This window comes from Chiloscyllium plagiosum, unplaced genomic scaffold (genome assembly GCF_037043375.1).
Source record: "Chiloscyllium plagiosum isolate Xiang-an unplaced genomic scaffold, Cpla_swu_hap1 HiC_scaffold_48, whole genome shotgun sequence".
NCBI lineage: Eukaryota > Metazoa > Chordata > Chondrichthyes > Orectolobiformes > Hemiscylliidae > Chiloscyllium > Chiloscyllium plagiosum.
Genome location: NW_028270186.1, coordinates 12539997 through 12560098, shown reverse-complemented (window position 1 = coordinate 12560098; position 20102 = coordinate 12539997). Strand labels below are relative to the sequence as shown.

Sequence of the window (20102 nt, the reverse complement as noted above, 5' to 3'; positions counted from 1 at the left end):
GATAGAATCCGACATAATGGTCATGGCATTTATCAACTCTAGCCTCCCCACTACTCTTGACGCATTCCGATTTGCCTATCGGACCAACAGAACCACTCCTCCCTAGAACATATTGATATCAAGAACAGCTACCTAAGAATCTTACTCATTGACTACAGTTCAGCCTTCAACACTATTATCCCCTCGAGACTGATTACTAAACTTAGTGATCTTGGACTAAGCCCCACTCTCTGCAACTGGATCCTCAGTTTCCTGAGGCACAGGCCACAATCAGTGAAGATTAGGGACAATATTTCATCCTCACTAACACTCAACACTGGAGCCCCCCAGGAGTGCGTACTCAACCCCCTACTGTACTCACTGTATACCTATGACTGTGTCGCCAAATACCAGACTAATGCCATTTACAAGTTCGCTGATGACACCACTACAGTTGGTCAAATGTCAGACGGCGACAAAACAGATTCCAGACGGGAGGTGGAAGACCTGGAAAAAATTGTGCACTGAGAACGACCTAGCTCTCAATGCCGGCAAAACCAAGGAACTCATAATTGATTTTTGGCAGGATGTTACTCATGCCCCCCCTACACTTTAACAGCAGAGAGGTGGAACAAGTGGAGTGTGTCAAGCTCCTAGGAGTGGTCATCCACAAAAAGCTTTCTTGGACTCTTCATGTGGACGTACTGGTTACAGAGGCCCAACAACATCTCTTCTTCCTCAGGCAGCTGAGGAAATTTGCATGATGGTAAATACTCTTGCCAACTTTTATAGGTGCACCATCAAGAGCATTTTGTCTGGATGTATCACTACCTGGTATGGCAACTGGACCATTCAAGACCGGAAATAGTAACAGAGAGTGGTGAACTCGGCCTGGACAATCACAAAAGCCAACCTTCCATCTACAGAATCCATCTACCAGGCCCACTGTCAAGGAAAGGCTGGCAGCATTCTCAAAGATCCATCCCACCCTGGCAATGTTTTTCTACTACCTCTACCATCAGGGAGAAGGTACAGAAGCCTGAACACACGCACAAGCCAGTTTCATAACAGTTTCTACCCTACTATTGTTAGAATACTGAATGGACTCACAAACTCTCACCTGTACCTGTGTTTTTGTTTTTGCCACTGTTTACCTATTATTTACTATCTATGCTCCTTAGCTATGTGATTTGCCTGTGTTGCTTGCAAAACAAAGCTTTGCACTGTGCCTCAGTACACGCGAAAATAAATTCATTTCAATTCAATAAATGGTAGTACAGTTGAATAAAGACAACTACAGAGGCATGAGGGACGAGCTGACTATAATCATCTGGGAGAGGAGCCCAGCAGGAAAGGCAGTGGAACAGCAATGGCACAAGTTTCTTGAATTAATTTGAGAGACACAACAAAAATTGATACCAAGGAAAAAGCAGCATATTAAAGGGAGGATGAGGCAACCATGGCTTACCAGGGAAGTCAGGGTTAGCATAAAAGCTAAAGAGAAAGCATGTAATCTGGTGAAGGGTAGGGGGGAAACCAGAGGATTGGGAAGCCTACAAAGTCTAAGAGAGGACAATGAAGAAAAATATAAGGAAGGAGAAGATTACATATGAGGGTCATCTAGCTGGTAAATATGAGGAAAGATTGCAAGAGTTTCTTTAGATATTAAAAGGGGGGGGGGGGAAAAAGGCAAAAGTGGACCTTGGGCCACTGAAAAATAATGCTGGAGAAGTAGTAATGGGGAACAAAGAAATTGCTGAGGGACTGAATAAGTACTGTGTGCCAGTCTCCACAGTGGAAGAATCGACTTATATCCTAAAGATTCAAGAGAGTGGGGGGGGAGGTGGGCAGAGATGAGTACGGTACCCATCATAAGGAGAAGATGCAAGAAAACCTGAAAGGTCTGAAAGTGGATAAATTATCTGACCAGTTGGCCAAACCCTGGGAGTTCTGAAGGAGACAGCTGGCTTTGGTATTGACCTTTCAGGTATCACTGGAGTCAGGGAGGGTCCCAGAGGACTGAAAAATCACTAATGTAAGAAGGGAGCAAGGCAAAAGACAGGAAATGATAGGCCAAATAGCCTGACCTCAGCCTTTGGTAAGATTTTGGAGTCCATTGCAAAGGCTGAGATTTCTGAATACTTTGAAGTGCATGGTAAAATAGGGCTAAGTCAACATGGGGAGGTCTCTGTAACAAGCAGGTTAGGCCAATGGATGTTATCTATCTGGACTTCCAAAAAGCCTTTAATAAGGTACCACACAGGAATCAGCTGAGCATGGTAAGTGCCCATGGTATTAGAGGCAATGCACTAGCATGGATAGAAGCTTGGCTGTCTGGCAGAAGGCAGAGCACGGGGATTAGACAGGTTGGGAGAATGGACAAGGAAATGGCAGATGAAATACAATGTGGGAAAGTGTGAGGTTATGCACTTCGGTAGGGAAAATCAAAGCATGGACTATTTTCGAAATGAGGAGAAAATTCCGAGGTCTGAAGTGCAAAGGGACTTAGAAGTCCTAGACCAGTTTCTGTTAAGGTAAACTTGCAAGTTGAGTTGTTATGAAGGCAAATATAATGTTTACATTCCAGTCCTCTCGACTGACTCGAGGGGACTGGAATATAAAAGCAGGGATGTACGTCTAAGGCTTTTCAGGCTCTGGTCAGACTGCATTTAGAGTATTGTGAGCAATACTCTAAATGCAGGAAAGATGTATTGGCCCTGGAACTGGTCAAGAGGAGATTCACAAGAATGATCTCAAGAATGAAAGGCTTAACATATGAGGAACGTTTGAGGACTCGGACGACACACAATGGAGTTTAGAAGGATGAAGGAGGATCTAATTCAAAGTTTCAGAATACTGAATAGCCTGGACAGAGTGGACATTGGGAAGATATTTCCATTGGCAGGAGAGTTGAGGACCAGAGGGCATAGCATTCGAGTAAAGAGAAGATTTCTTAGAATGGAGATAAGGAGAAACTTGTTTAACCAGAGAGTGATGAATCTATGGAATTCATTGCTACAGAAGGCTGTGGAGGCCTGGTCATTGCATATATTTAAAACAAAGATAGATAAGTTCTTGATTGCCAAGAGGATCAAAGATTATGGGAAGAAAGCAGGAAAATGGGGTTGGAAAACCTATCAATCAGCGATAATGAATGGTGAAGCAGACTTGAATGCCGAATGGCATAATTTTTGCTCCGATGTCTTATGATAACAAAGCCAAGTGCAAACTGCAAACTTGCACTTATCGACATCTGTATTATCAACAAAAACACACTGAATGAGGAAACAGACAGATAGAAAAATATATTAACTAGGCAAGCCTTGCTTCTCACCTCAGAAGTAAACCACTGTTGTGAATTAAAATGGACTTTTAGGCATTGCTACAAATATTAAGTTGGCAAGATTTTTGTGTTTTGTGAATGAGTCTTGAATTTAGGCTGTTTTGAATTCTACTGACAAGGTAAACGATATCCATGTTTTAGGGAAAGAGAGCTTAAGATATCCACATGTGAGCGGTTATGTTGATGACGGATAGACTGACAATCTATATGTCCATGGGTGATGTCAGCAATGTCTGGTTTTGTGAGTTGTTAAACATTAAACATAATGTGTAACACTTGTCTGTTTACTTCCAAGATAGATTCTACAGGGAAGTCTACAGGGGAGCTAACGAGCATTTCCACCTCGATGCAAGCCCCACTTGTTTCACATTATCATAAGTTTGGTTTCTGAGAAGGGTATGGCCCACTGGAAAGACTGAGTTGCACGTTTCCCTGAACTAACTTGCTGAAACTCACAGACAGGGTCAGATTCTAACAACCTGAGAGAGAGGAATGAAAAGAGCAGAGAGATAGGGGCAGCATGTCTCTTTTGTGCACATTGCAAGGATGTCAGTGGATGCTCACACACAAACTTAAGAGACCAAGTTCATGAGGGCTTTAAAAAAGTTGGAAGATATGCCTATCTTTCACAAGAGGGAGAGGTCTCCAGTTCAGCACTCAAGTGTGACAATCTGCTGGGGAAAGTAGAAGTCAGCTGACTGGAAAAGGGGTAAAACCAACTGATAGATGCTTTGCATGGTCCAATTAAGGAACAAGGTTAAGTATGACCATATTTGTGAGGGGGTGGCTTTCCATTGTTTTACAAGCTGAATGAGGGACTCTTTGATGTAGTTTAGAGCATAAGTTATTTAGTGAATAATATTCAGACAATGTGGTTCTTGGTTAATTTGTAAACTTTTAAAACTTGAAATGTTCTTATGTGTGATTCTTCCGGTCAATCACTAGAATTCCAAATATCTTTCTCAACATTATCAGCCTGTAAAGCGATTGCTAAAATTTGTTGCAATACTTTGACTAGATTGCTGCTCAAACACTGACTTTCAGGAACCACTACTCACCCCTTCTTTTGCTGAGTTACTTGAGGCATTTCTTGGTTGAGCTCTGTTTTCAGACCTAATTGAAGCAGAACAGATGTGACAAAACAACACAATTTTCTTTCCAGTAATCTGCACAATCACGTTCTTTAGCAAAAACATCTTTCCTCATCCAGAGTCCATATATGATCAATGCAAGGTTACAAATTGATGTGCATCAGAATTCAACAATGCCCATGCATTAGCGTGTCAATAAAATACAATAAGGAGTATGTGCACATTTATGTAACAACTTAACACATCCACTATTTCACAACTGATTACGTGTGAAATGCACACATCATCCAAATAGGAAATAGGATGTAATGGCCAATTACTTGTTTTTTTTAGTTGTGTTGACTGATGGAGGAATACAGACTGGAATATAAAGACAACTTTCTTTCTTTCAATAGTTCCATGGGAACAGGTCCATCATTTCACATCTCAACTAAAGTATGGTTCAGTGACAGCTCCTGAGCACTTTAAGTGGCAGTTTAGATTGAAATTGTGAATTGCTGTCATATTTGCTGCCTTAAAAACAGGATGATCGAAAACCAGTGAAAAATCTTAATGTCCAGAAATCCAATTAAATTGTGAATTAATTGTCCAAGCCAGTGCAACTTAATGTGCATCTGTGCTGGCTTCAGCAGGTTGTAGGTTCAAGTGTCATTTCAGGGCCTTGAGCTCATGATCCAGGCTGACATTTCAGTACAGTACCAAAGAGGTGCTGCATTGTCAAATGAGACATTAAAATAAGATAATATCTACCCCCTGAAGTGGAGGAATTGTGTAAATTTAAGAAGCACAATGAACTTGTATCCCTCAACCACTTTCAAGAAAGAAACTAGGTCAGTATCATGTTTCTGTTTGTGGGAACCTGTTGTGCAGAAAAAAAAAGTTGTGTTTCCTTCATTACAATCATTGCTACATCTCTAAACTATAATGGTGACTGAAAGTCATTTGGAGATGCCTGAGGTTCTAGAAGACTCTCTCTCGGAAGTGAGTACCAAGTACTCTGTTTGTTCAGGTTCACTGAAATCAATATGAAAACCAAGTAACAAAGAAACATGCGCATTTGTCACAATGAAAAAAGAAAATATAAATCCTTTGCAAGTTATTTATAACATTCACTTATGAAAATTGTTCCAATTCTAAACACGGTCACAGAGAAAGCAAGATGAGATTCAAAATACTTGGGATATGGAGGCATACAGCACCCTTCAGTCCAGCATGTCCATGTCAACCAGGTTTCCCAAACTGAACTAGGTCCGTTTTTCTGCATTTGGCCCATATCCTTCTAAACCTTTCTAATTCATGTGCATGTCCAAATGTCTCTGAAATGTAGCTGTATCAGCATCTACTACTCTGGCAGTTCATTCCATATACGCACCACTCTCGGTGTGAAAAAGTTACCTCTCAGGTCAAATCTTTCTCCTCACCTTAAACCTATGCCCTCTAGTTTTGGACTCCCCTACCCCACCTTAGCTATTCACCTTATCTATACTCCTCATGATTTTATAAATTTTTATAAGGTCACCCCTCAACTTCATATGTTCCAGGGAAAAAAGTCTCAGCCTTTCCAATGTCTCCTTATGACTCAAATCCTCCAATCCCAGTAACAACATTGTAATTATTTTCTGCATCCTTTCCAGTTTAATATCCTTCCTATCACAGGGTAACCCTAACTGTAAGCAGTATTCCAAAAGTGGGCTCATCAGTATCCTATACAGCTGCAACATGACGTCCCAACTCCAATATTCAATGCTCTAACCAATATTTGCCAACTGCAATGTGGCAGTAGTCCATGAACCACCAGCATGAAGGATTACAGAAAGAGATTAACAATTACCTGAGAGCATGATCCAACAAAATTACAGATCATATTCAACAGAGTGATGCAGGCTGTTTGCTGACATCACCTGAATTATAAGATGACATGGCAATCTGTAAACTCATTTGAAAGCTCAAGTCCCTCCAAGTTCAGTAAGATTACATCTGTAGAGATTACTGTAGCTGTTCAAAGGTAGTTGTCCTGCCAGTTTTGACAACATAACTTCTATGTAAACTTTCAGGCCAAACTATCTCAAATTGCTGCACACAACAAATTATTTTCTTTCTCAAACACAGGAACCACTAAATTGACACATTACCGCAGTATTCATAACACTTCAAGCCCCTGAACCTAATCACTTTATATCACAATAAGGGACAAGTACAGTCACCCACATCAGTTGTAGTCATAGAGATGTACAGCACAGATGAAGACCCTTCGGTCCAACTCATCCATGGCAACCAGATATCCTAAATTAATCTAATCCCTTTTGCCAGCACTTGGCCCATTTTCCTGTCAACTCTTCCTACTCATGTACCCATCCAGATGCCTGTTAAATTTTGCAATTGTACCAGCCTCCACCACTTCCTCTGGCAGCTCATTCCAGACACTCACCACCATGTGCGTGAAAAAATTGCCCTTTAGGTCCCTTTTAAATTTTTCCTCTCTCAGCCTAAACCCATGCCCTCCAGTTCTGGACTCCCCCAACCCAGGGAAAATACCTTATCTATTTACCCTACCCATGCCCCTCTTGATTTCATAAGCCAAAACTCAGAAACATTGTGATCCAAGTAAAAGTCTCCGTCTGAAATCTTCAAGTATCACAGAGCTTCTCTCCCTGATAATCTATTTCATCATAGAGCTTTTGTGACACTGTTTCATTTCATAAGTTCATCAGAATTTTTAACTTTTAAAAAGCATTAACTTGGAAAACAGTAAATTTGTTACTTCTGTGTTTGTGAACTTCGCTTCCAACAGAATCTTCTTTTGAGTTCATTTCTTTTCACAAACACATATACAGCCAAAAGGATCAGAGGAGCCACTAGGAGGAAGAACACCAGCAGACCATCCCGAAGTGTAGTATCTTTATCTGAAAAGAGAAAGAATATTATTAGAGACAGTAAACATTGGGGATCGATTGAGCTCAGTTGACTGGACAGCTGGTTAGTGATGCCAGCACTGCAAGTTCAATTTCTGCACTGGCTGATCTTAATATGAAGGACTGTTCTTCTCAGCCTCACCCTTTATTTGATGCTTGATGACCCTCCGGTGAAACGACCACCAGTCCGCTCGCTAATGAGTGAACAGCCTTATGTTTTTTTTGGGACAATGGCTCCTTGACATTACTTTACCTTGTTAAACATTACTCTCTGCAAATTAAAGTAATGGTTGTGAAGCAGTTGATGTTCATGTTACATTGCCTTCAGCAATTCTACTGATGTCAGACAGAGTCTGTAGGTGGAGATGAAGAGTTCTACACTCCAGTTTTTGGAAGAAACAGATAAATTGAATCGAGTTCCCTGAATTGTCATTATATCTGATGTATATTTTTTATTACTGCTGTCATGCATTAAATTTGCCAGTCATCTAAGACAAATGCCACTTCAGTAGACACTCTACAATAATGTATCCTCTGTCACTAATCATGAGATAGATAGAAGACAAAGGAAGAATGGTGGCAGTGAATGACTTCAAATAACTCTTTTCCAGAACCATATACTGGTGGAGACGGTTTGTTCCATCACATACCAGCAGTGGAAGTCCGAAAAAATATCACACTCTCCAGGGAATTCAGTGGGACTGAAGGACTGGCAGATCCACTGAAAAACTTTGAGAGAAAAGTTAAGAGTATCAGGTTTACAATTCCAGTCATATTCTGCACCTAAATAGGATCCAAACTTGTATCATACCAATCTGAAATGTGCAAGGATTTTCTCTTGAGACTTAATTCACATTTCTTGTGTCAAAATTCAACTTATAAAATAATAATGCAGGAATTGTCAAGAAGGAATTAACTCATTTAGAGAGTGGTGAATCTTTGATATTATCTACCTGTGAAAGTCATGAAGGTTCAGTCATTGAGTATGTTAATTGGAATATTCAGTGCCAGTGAATTCAAGACAGAAATTGATTGATGCCCAGGTATTGAAAATATCAAGGGGTATGAAAATAGAGCCAGAAAATGGCATGGAAACAAAAGACAATCATGATTGAATTGAATGTGAGCAGGCTTGAAATGATTGATTCTCATTGGAAATTCTAATGTATGTGTGTGGAACTTGGAGGACAGCTGTTTGGGAAATGCTGCTAAGATTACTTGATATATTGTTGCATTGCATGTTGGAATTTGACACTCCGCAGCTGCCTAATGCCAGTAATGGATATTAAAGATGATAGATGAAGTATGAATCAAGTAGACACCTGAGTTTTTTTTTCATACCATTAAAAAGCAAATAATTTTGAGCCTGAGTTTGCTCCTACAACTACTAATGGGCTCACACTCACTACACATGCAGTCATGATACCTGAAGCTAACTGGCTCCATAAAAAAAGCAATATGCAGATATTTTAACAAGTGCATCATCAATATATGTGCTTTTCTCAGATGTTTGTGTGATGTGCAAAATTTTAAATGTTACATCATTTTGCCCAGATAGCATATATCATGTTTGAGGACTGCAGTCTTCACAGAATACTTAATTCTAAAACACTACTTAACAATCCTGTTATCACTATTCAGATTTGTTTGCCTCCTTGTTCACCCCTTGCTATCTCCTATCAACTCATCACCCTGCTCCCTTGCTGACGAGACAGCAGTCACATTGCTCTCAGCTACGCACCGTCATACGTTGGTCCACTGTCAATGCTTCCTCCATAACCAGTGTTTGCACAATCTGGAGGTGCCCACCCTCTATCACAGTGACAGTTCTTATTGCTGTTACACACCTGAAAAACCAAGATACACTGATGAGTATGTGCATAGGAGGAATGCAAGGTCATCAATGAACAAAACATAAAATTCCTAAAATTAAGTTACGTGACATTATCGAAGAAAAATGAACTCTTCTGTCAGCAGCTCAGACACATATACAAACTGGAGTCAATCGGATTGCTTCATGCTACTTCAGCAGCCAGTGACTGATGTTAAATTAACGTTTCAGACTGCTGCTACTCTAAGTAATTCACCAAATTTATCATCACCCTCACTTAACATATTATGGAAACAGTTCTTCTCAATTTCCCCATTATCCTTCTGAAGGAAAGAAAGTAATTTTGTCAATTATACATTGCTGAGTCATTTTTGAACCACTGCCAATTCAGAACTGGATTCAAAATACATTCGTTCCAGCTCCAGTTCCTCATTGGCATCACGAAAGAGAGGTTCAAAATTAATTGAAACCCATCTCCTTGAAATTAAAAAGGACAGACTAGAATATGCTCACATAATGGAGCACTGTTACAGATTCCCACATGTGTAAAAAGTTCATTTCAATGTTATTTCTCACTTCACAAGGGCATGGTACATTGCCGAGACCAAGCAGACAGTACAACAATGGATGAATGGACACTGTGCAACAATCGCCAGTCAGGGAACACTTCAGTGTTCAGGGACATTCGACCTCTAATCTTCAGGTAACCATCCTCCAAGGCCGACTTCAGGATATGCAACAACACAGAGTGGCTGAGCAGAGGCTGATAGCCCAGTTTGGTACCCAAGAGGATGGTCTCAACTGGGACCTTGGGTTCATGTCATACTACAGGTGACTCCACTACATTATTTATATATATAATATCTATATATATAATATACACACACACACTCATAGGTTTGTACTCCATCACACTCAACCAAGCAGACACGCAAACACACACTTTCTCATGCAAACACACTCACATTCTCTCTCTCATATACACACACACAAGTCTACGGGGTGAATTTGCATTTGCAGAATTGTATTTGCAGATGCATTCTATTATGCTCAAAAACACACACAGTCTGCAGGCAGTCAATCCATGTGACATTTTGTAAATTCCTACTTTGGAAATAGCACCAATCTGATTCAAAATTGGAATACAGCAGACTCTAACTTCACACCTTTAATGCATAGTTTGAGCTGATATGGCACTTTTTTTATAAAACCTTAAGCTATCTCCAGATTGTGACTTAAAAGAAGTTCTGGGATTTACATATGAACAAACTGAAACCGACAACCCATTCTAAAAGATGAAAGATTTAACTGCAATTTACGTTTGGTCAATATATTGTTTCAATTGCATGACACTGTAGTCTTGTGCTATAAGTTCTGGGTCTTATGATCCTGCTCCACAGCGACCTTATGAAGGAGCAGCACTCCAAAATCTAGTACTTCCAAATAAACCTGTTGGACTATAACCTGGTGTTATGTGATTTTTAATTTTGTTCACTTCACAAAGAGCTGCCATACCTCTTGATTATTTCTAGTGTTTCTCTCTTATTTCATAGTTTCAGAATCTGAAGTACTTGGCTTTCGTAGAAAAGATCAGTTTCTAAGTTGTACATCCGACATCATCTGACCAATGTAGGGGCAACTATGACTTCAAAGAAAGTTGAAATAGTTGTCATAGGCGCCATTAAGTGTTTTTCTAAGTTGTCATGTAATCTTAGCATCATGGATGCACAACGACATGGTGAACATCGTACATTAGTTCTGCTACCTTTGCTAAACTTACCATAATCCTTTCAGTTGATTTCATTTCATTCCAGAGGGCCATATGGATAAAATATATAATTATTCTGTAACAATACTATACGTAGCAGTGCATTCAGAACAATTCAAGCTATCTGGAGCATTGATTTTCAAAGTACAGGTTTCAAAGGGCCAACTGTTCATTCCTGATAAGGAACATCTTCAAAATTATAAGATTAACACGAAATGCTGGAAATTTTATGCAGGGCTGGTAGCAGTGATGGACAGGGGAATAGTTTGCAGTTAATGTCGATGATGAAAATTACTCTTGCTTGACCAAAGGGAGGACACATGGATAAGGGGTGGAGGCTAAGTGGAAAAAGAAACATCTGTGATAGGGTGGAAGAGAAGAGAGATTCAGTGATTAAAAATTCAAGGCAAAAGGAGATGGTAATGAGCCAAGGGAAAAAAGAAGAGATGTGGATGAGGTGGAACAGGATAACCAAAACACAAAAGCAAAATACTACGGAGAATGGAAAACTGAATTCAAAATAACGATGAAAATACTCAGGTCAGACAGCATCTGCAGAGAGACAAAGTGAGTGAACATTTCAGGTTGTAATTATTTTTATTCTGAAATGGAATAATTAAAATCATTACAAACAACTGTCATCCAGAAATAAAACACGAAAAAGGGAGCTGTGCGATGCTTTGCAGCTGTTGAACTAAGTTTTCAACTTACAAGAAGGGAATGCAGGGCCTGATCAAAAGATAAGATACATTTTCTTTAAGTCTGCAATGAGCGCCATTAGAAGCTGACAACAGAGCGGAAACAAAGTGAAGAGTTAAAATGATAGGTGATCAATAGCTCATGGTTACGCTTTGTAGACTGAGTAGGGATATTTTGCAAAGTGGCCATCCAATCTATGCCTGGTCGCCCCAGTGTAGGAGGAAGCTGCATTAGGAGGAGTCACTATTATTAGGAGTAGTTCTTAAGAGGAGTCATATACAACTTTAAATGTTAACTTGGTCTCTTTCCACAGATGCTGCCAGGCCTGCTGAGATTTTCCATTATGTTCTGTGTTTGTTCCAGATTTCCAGCATCTGCTGTAAGTTGCCTTCCTTTATCTGAATGCAGCATACTCCACTAAGACAAAATACTTAATTGAAAAAATGTGGTGCTAAGTCATTGTTTCACTTGACAAAAAGAGAGTTGATTTGACACAGAAGCTGTTACTTACACCATGGCCATTACATTTGATCTGTACATCACAGTCATACTTCAAGATAGATGCATCCACACATTTGAAATCCATGCAGATCTAAAACATAAAAATAATGCTCAGTAACAAAGAATGAAAGACATGTTGCTGATCTTTAACGCTCTTTGATTTATTGACAATGTTTGTTTTGAAAAATGGAAATGACTACAATTTTGTCTATCACAACATAGAAATTACCATCATTTATGGGATGTTATTGGCATGCCAGTAGAACTATTTATTTGCGTAAGAAATTTAACAGTCATATGTTGATCCATGTTGAATTTCTACAAGATGACAGTTTTTAACATTTCCTTGTGCAGAAGAACCCTCTCTTAATTCTGAAATTCTGTGGGAGACTTCTTGACCCTATTTCCAAACGACAGTTATGAGAAAGCCAAAAGTGAACAGTTCTATTGTTATAAAGTCACACAGCATGGAAACAGACTCTTCGGTTCAACCAGTCCATACTGACCATTATTCCAAACTAAACTAGTTCTAGTTCCACCTGCCTGCGCTCAGCCCCAATTCCTCCAAACATTTCTTAGTCATGTGCTTATCTGTGTTATCTACTTATGTTGTAAGGAATAATGTTGTACCATAATGTAGAAACTGAAATAACTGGATTTTTTTATATAAAATCATAAAAATTAAGACACCCTCTGGCATCATTGCAAACGCCCAGAGTTCTGGTAATTCTCACTTCAAAGTGAATGAGGTCCTAGTCCCAGTTCTACTGTGGTTATCTATCCTTTCTGCACTTGTTGGGTCACATAATTTCACTCTTGCAGGTAAACTGTTCATCTGATCTCTCTCCCATGTGATTTCCAGGGCATGGGGTTCATTGCGATAAACTCTGTCAAATGGCTGGTGACTTTGAACACAAAACAGCCTGTGTTGACAGTTATCAAGTCAGTATCACTGGAATTTGCTAGCAGCTCTACCTTACAAGTGGATCTGCTTTACAGTGCAATGATACACCCAAGCTTAATAAGAGGTCAAAAGCAACTGATTTGAGACATAGCGATTACTCATGTTGTGCAGATAGTTAAGTTATTCATTTGGAAGTCAAGCAACATTGTCAGTTGTTGAGAACCAAACAGGACCAAAGAATTCGAGTCAGTACCATCAAACGTACCCATGATCCAACTTTACACAGCTTCATAAAATGGAACAGAAATTAAGTGCCTCCTTTTAATGACATTCTGAGATGGGTGGAACAAATTTAAATTTACACAAGTGCAGGACATTGCTCACTCCATGACTGCACTTATTCAGCACTTAGTATACCTCGGCCAACTCTCTGTCAATTTTACAATATCCCAATCAACCGAATGAATTGCAACATTTCAAGTAAGCATTAAATATATTTACCAACTTGAAGGCTGTTAGCTTTCTCACAGCACCTCTTAACTTGCATTTTGAGCCTCATGCACCTTCAGGAATGTTTAGACCGTAAGACAGAGGAACAGAAATTAGGCCATTCAGCTCATTGAGTCTGCTCCACCATTCAATCATGGCTGAAAAGTTTTTCACCCCATTTTCCCACTTTCTCCCCACAATCCTTGAGCCCCTTGATACTAAAATCTTATTTGTTTCAGTTTTAAATATACTCAATGATCTGGCCTCCACAGCCTTCTGTGGCAATGAATTCCATAGATTCACCACTCTCTGGCTGAAGAAGTCTCTCCTTATCTGTATTCTAAAAGATCTTACCTTTATCTAAGGCTATGCCCTCTCTTACCAATGGAAATATCTTCCCAACATCGACTCGGTCGATGCCATTCAGTATTTTGAAAGTTTGAATCAGATCCCCCTCCTTGTTCTTCCAAACTCTATAGAGAATAGACCCAGAGTTCTCAAACGTTCCTCATATGTTAAGCTTTTCCATTCCTGGGACCATTCTCATGAACCTCCTCTGAACATGCTCCAGGGCCAGTACATCCTTCCTGAGACATGGGGCCCAAAACTATGCACAATACTCCAGATATGGTCTGACCAGAGCCTTAAAGAGCCTCACAAATACATCACTGTTTTTATATTCAAGTCCTCTCAAAATAAATGCCATCATTGCATTTGCCTTCCTAACTACTGACCCAACCTGCAAGTTTACCTTGAGAGAATTATGGACGAGAACTCCTAAGTCTCTTTGCACTTCCGACTTCTGAATTTTCTCCCCTTTTAGAAAATAGTCCATGCTTTTACTCTTCCGACCAAAGTGCATGAGCTCACACTTTCCCACGTTGTACTCCATCTGCCACTTCTTTGCCCACTCTCCTAACCTGTCCAAATCCTCTGCAGCCTCCCCCACCTGCTCAATGTTACCTGTCGCTCCACCCATCTTTGTATTGTCTGCAATTTTAGCCAGATTGCCCTCAGTTTCTTCATCCAGATAGTTAATGTATAAACTGAGAAGTTGTGGTCCCAACACTGGGCTTTGTGGAACACCAATTGTCACTGGCTGCCATCCTGAGAAGGACCCTGTTATCCCCACTCTCTGCTTTCTGCCAGAGAGCCAAACTTCTATCCATGCCAGCTCCTTGCCTCTGACAACCATGGGCACGTATCTCACTCAGTCACCTCCAGTGCAGCATCTTGTCAAAAGCCTTCTTGAGGTCCAGGTGGATAACATCCATTGGCTCTCCTTGGTCTAATTTTCTCGTTACTTCTTCAAAGAATTCTAGCAGATTTGTCAGGCATGACCTCTCCTTGATGAAACCACGCTGACTTTGCCTTAATTTACCATACACTTACAAGTTTTCAGAAATCTTATCCTTCACAATGGATCTGTTCTAGACCAGCCAGATCCCTCAAAACATTTCAAGAAAGTAGCCCAGATCCTAATATTGGTAGTGGTTTTCAGCAGATATTCCTGGACTGATGCAGCTGGTCAAACCACTTAAACAAAATAGAATTTATTTACAAGACTGCCGAATGAGACACCAACAATAGAGAACATAATAGAGAATAATTTAACCTATCCGAAAACCCAACAGGTTATCCCAATTTAATGATGTTGTTCCAAATACTTGCAACAATCCCCATAAGGACCCCTTGGTGGTGGTCAGCGGAGACCCTGCTTCTTTTGATCCAGCAGCTGCGAATGACTGCTTGCTAAAACCAAACCAATCCAGAGAAAAGCTGCGATGGGAGAGTTGGCCACACTGCTTTCATTGTATAAGTGTTTTTTTGTAAAACTTGAAAGCATTTTACCTGAGGCAGTATCTGCTAGCTATAATCAAATGGCACTAAAACTCTTCAAACCTAGACCGTTCAGAATCGCAGCTTTTACGACCTTGCTGGAAAAAAAAAGCCAAGGACAGGATAACCTTGTTAAATGAGCAGCATTGTCATAGATTCCAGGATCTTACCCATGACCGAGGTTAGACTAATCGATCTGTAATTTTCTGTCTTTTGCCTTACTCCCTTTTTAAACAGGATTGTCACGTTAGTGATTTTCTAGTCATCTGGGCCCCTCCCTGATTCTAGTGATTCCTGAAAGATCACCACTAACGCATCCACTATCTCTTCAATTTCTGTTCGGTGAGGCATAGCTTACAGAAGTTACCAATTCTACATTACTCCAAACATAGAAAAACCCAGCGAATATTAAACCACCCAATGCCAAAACACAATTCTAGCCAGAGATTAACAGTTTTAAATATACCTTGCCAGTGTCACATCGGGTGCCTGGGTTTACCATGCCAGGATCCGGGACATCTGATCCCAAGCGGAAGTCAACCCCCCAACATGTCGTCCCACCAATTGGCGTCTGGATGATGGAAGGTCGGATTCCAAAAACAGGTGCAGAGTCTACATTCTCACATTGCAGTTTCCCACACATGGAATTTCTAGATAAAGAAAAATACAACACCCTTCCTGTGTAAGAGATTACTTATTGTGTAGACTACTACACAGAACTGAAAGAGCAGTAAACATAACAATAATGTTGATCAGGTTCTTTACACAGTGATAGCTTTTTCGCTTACAAGTAGCACTGTCATCTCCAAGTCAAATGATTGTGTGTTCAACTCTATGGCCGGAGTACAAACATCAGGCCCGAGAGCACAAAAAGCAGACATAACACAACATGGAAGAAATATTGGATTGTCAAAGCTGCTCCCACCCAGGTTAGATTTGAAATCAAGAAGCTGTCAGATCTCTAGCACCTGCAGTTCAATTAAACAACTCTCAGATGATTGAAAGTACTTGTCACTGCAAAGGCTATCAGCCCTGACAACATTCCAGCAATAGTACTCAAGACTTGTGCTCCAGAACTTGCTGCTGCCCTGGCCAAACTGTTCCAGTACAGACACAACACTGGCATCTACCCAACACTATCGAAAATTGCCCTGGTATGTCCTGTACACAAAAAGCAGGCCAAATCCCAATACAGCCAATTACTGCCCATCAGTCAGCTCTTGATCATTATTAAAGTGTTGGAAGGTGTCAAAGATGCTATCAAGCAGCACCTGCTCAGAAATAACCTGCTCGGTGATGCCCAGGTTCTGCCAGAGGCTCCCAGCTCCTGTCCTCATTACAGCCTTGGTTCAAACATGGACAAAACAGCTGAAATGTAGAGATGAGGTGAAAGTGACAGCTGTTGACATCAAGATCGCATTTGAGCAAGTGTGGCATCCAGGAGTCCTCGCAAAACTGGAGTTAATTGGCATCAGGAGGGGAACTCTCTGCTACTTTAAGTCATAGCTGGCATACAGGAAGATGGATGTAGTTGCTAGGGTTCAGTCATCTCAGTTCCAGGACATCTCCCCAGGATAGTGTCACAGGCCTAATCATCTCCAGCTGCTTCATTAATGACCTTCCCTCCATCATACAATCAGAGGTGGGGATGTTCACTGCTGATTGTACAATGTTCAGATCATTTGCGACTTCCCTGATACTAAAGTAATCCATGTTCAAGCGCAGCAAGATCTGGACAATATCCAGGCTTGGGCTGACAAGTGATAGATAATATTCATGCCATACAAATGCCAGGCAATTGCCATCTCCAATAAGAAACAATCTAATCACTACCCTTTGGCATTCAATGATGTTACCATCACCGAATCCCCCACCAGTAACATCTTTGGGGTTACTATTGACCAGAAACTCAAATGGACTCATCACTTAAACACAGTAGCTACAAGAGCTGGTCAGAGGCGAGGAATACTGCACCGAGTCATTCATTTCCTGACTTCCCAAAGCCTGTTCACCAACTACAAGACACAAGTCAGGAGTGTGATGGAATATTCCCCACTTGCCTGGAGAAGTGCAGTTCCAACAACACTCAAGAAGCTTGACACCATTGAGGACAAAGTAGCCCATTTGATTGGCACCACATCCACTTGCATCCAGTCCCTGCACCACCAATACTCTTTTGCAGCAGTATGCACTATCTACAAAATGCACTGCAGAACTTCAAATATCTTTGCACAGTACCTTCCAAATCCATGACCACTTCCATCTAAAAGGACAAGGGCAGCAGATACATGGGAACAGCACCTCCTGCAAGTTCCCCTTCATGGCATTCACCATCCTGACTTGAAAATAAATAATTGTTCCTTCATGCTGCTGGGTCAAAACCCTGAAATTTCATCACTAAGGGTATTGTGTGTGGAATGCAGTGGTTCAAGAAGGCACCTCACCGCCTGCCTCTCAATGGCAACTAAAGACTGGAAATAAAATGCTGGTCAGCCACTAATGCCCACGTCCCACAAGTTAATAAAAAGGCAAATTTTGGCAGGATGATGTGTTACTTATTAACTTTTACAATAACAAAGTATAAATTGTATTCACATTTATCTTCACTCTCTCTCTCTCTCTCTCTCTCTCTCAGTCCCTGGCAGTTGGCCTCCACATTAACATCTTTATATAATGCCTTACTGTCTCTCACAGAATTCAATACTGGTCAAAGCAGAGAAGACCATTCTGTCCTTTGTTTCACTGCCAGATTTCTGCATAAGCAATTCACTTTGTCCCACTCCACTGCCCTTCACAGTGCCTCCATGAAACTCTCAGGCATTGCATTCAGCATCTCAAACACTTGCTACTCTTTTCTGCATGTTGCCCTGATTCAATAGGCATTCAACTTAAATCAATGCATACAAATATAAATACAACAGTCACTGAAAGGAATGCCACAGGTTGGTAAGACCATAAAAATGCAAGCTAAGCAGTGAGCCCTCTACCGAACCATGGTTGGAACACACTTTAAAAGGACTGTGCACAGTTCCAGTCTCCTGCTGTATGCTGTAAGAATATTGTAAAAGCACTGGAGAGGGGAGGGTGCAGAGTAACTTTACAAAGCAAATACCAGATACTGCTATGTGTATTTATCAAGAAACAGGGAGGGTCTCTTCCCCCTGACAATACAAAAGCGTAAGGGGGATGTAATAGAGGGCTTTAAATTCTGAAAGGCTGCTGACAGAGTGGACAGAGAAAGAATGTTACCTCTTATAGGAAAAAGAAAAGCAAAAGGCTGTTACCAAGAAATTTGGAAAACATTCAGACAAGATTGTTTACCCAGAGTGTGGTGGTAGAAGGGGGTGAGGTGTTGAAAATGGGGAACTGAGTTCCACAGTAAATGATTGAAATGAATTTTATAACTGCAATTAAAGAGAAGCCAGGCACGCATTTGAAGGAGGGCTGTATGGGGGCTACAATGACACATTAATTGAAGAAAGACAGTGAAGGCTCAAATGAAGCATTACAGCATGGACAGCTTGGGCTAAAAGACGTTTTGCCAGGTATCCCATGGCATCGTACACAGCATAAAACATCTGTTTCTCAATCTTTCTGCCATCGGGAACAGTTTCTCCAAGTCTATGCTGTCTGAATCCTTCCTGATTCTCAACACCTTGATCAAGTCTCCTCTCGTCCTGAAAGTCTCTAATCTATCTATATCACTGAAGTACCTCATCCCTGAAACCATTCTCAGGAGTCATTTTGGTATCCTCTAAAATCTTCAGCAGCCTTCATAAAGTATTGGGCCCAGAATTGGACGCAGTGATCCAGTTGAGGCTGAAACAGTGTTTTTAAACTTTCACCATAATTTCCTTGGCTTTTATATTCATTGCTTTGAATTATAAAACCTAAGATCACATATGCCTCATTAGTTATGCTACACACTGTCTGCCACTTTCACAAACTGATGCTCCCTTTCAACTGTCCCTAGCTCGAACCTTTGCATCTCATTTGTAACTTTATCCTTTCAAATAAATTTACCTCTCCTCCATCTTCCAATCAAATCTCTCAGGTCACACTTGTCTGCATAAACTGCTTCTGCATGTCCATCTCTAAGATATAGTGAAGTGGCAGGAACCAGGATTAAACCATACAATCAACTATTCCTGTGGTGTACTCCAATGCGGTATTAGCTTCCTTTTTTCCCTCCCAAATATTTCTCTATTTTCGGAGGAAGTGCCCTCAAAATTGCAAATTGCCTTGCACCTCCAACAATGCAATTTGCAATGAACTCTGTGATCAAAGAGGCTCACAAATAAAGTACTCCCAGTTCCTCTCGTGGTTTATTTTTTAATATAACTGCTGCACTGCTTTCTCCTGTAGTTTTGAAGTTTATTTCAGCTGCTGTTTTTTGAAGAAAATCTCCAAAATTGATCACCTTGTCCCATTTCTTGTAGTTGCAATACATAACACAAATTAAACAGCCTTGATTTAATTTACTCAAAAAACACATCCAGATTTATTTAACAGCTCAGAGTAAAACCTGCAGCTGCAGATACCAATACAGGCATCCAGACTGTAGTTTCCTTCTTCTGGACTGCATGTGCTAGTTTGTCATGTGGTTTCATCTAGTTCTTGATTGTTAGCATATTCAGCTCTTAGAGCAACACAGCTCTGAAACCAATAACTGCACACCCAAGACTAGGTAATAAACCAAGCTCCATAAAAGCAGTGGTTTAAATACCACCACCAAAGAAGTTCATA

The 20102-nt window shown here is 40.5% G+C and overlaps 1 protein-coding gene across 3 annotated transcripts in view; it reads right to left on the bottom strand.

Moving 5' to 3' along the window:
* LOC122543129 (disintegrin and metalloproteinase domain-containing protein 9-like) overlaps positions 1–20102 on the bottom strand; it is a 129931-nt gene that overhangs the window by 18531 nt on the left and 91298 nt on the right. For all 3 annotated transcript variants that reach the window (XM_043681470.2, XM_043681471.2, XM_087984384.1), the window contains exons 16-20: positions 15823–16006; positions 12135–12215; positions 9067–9172; positions 7175–7316; positions 4381–4435 (exon numbers count right to left, since the gene is read on the bottom strand). In XM_043681470.2, coding sequence (XP_043537405.2) covers positions 4381–4435; positions 7175–7316; positions 9067–9172; positions 12135–12215; positions 15823–16006 — 568 coding nt within the window. The remainder of the gene's footprint in view (positions 1–4380; positions 4436–7174; positions 7317–9066; positions 9173–12134; positions 12216–15822; positions 16007–20102) is intronic.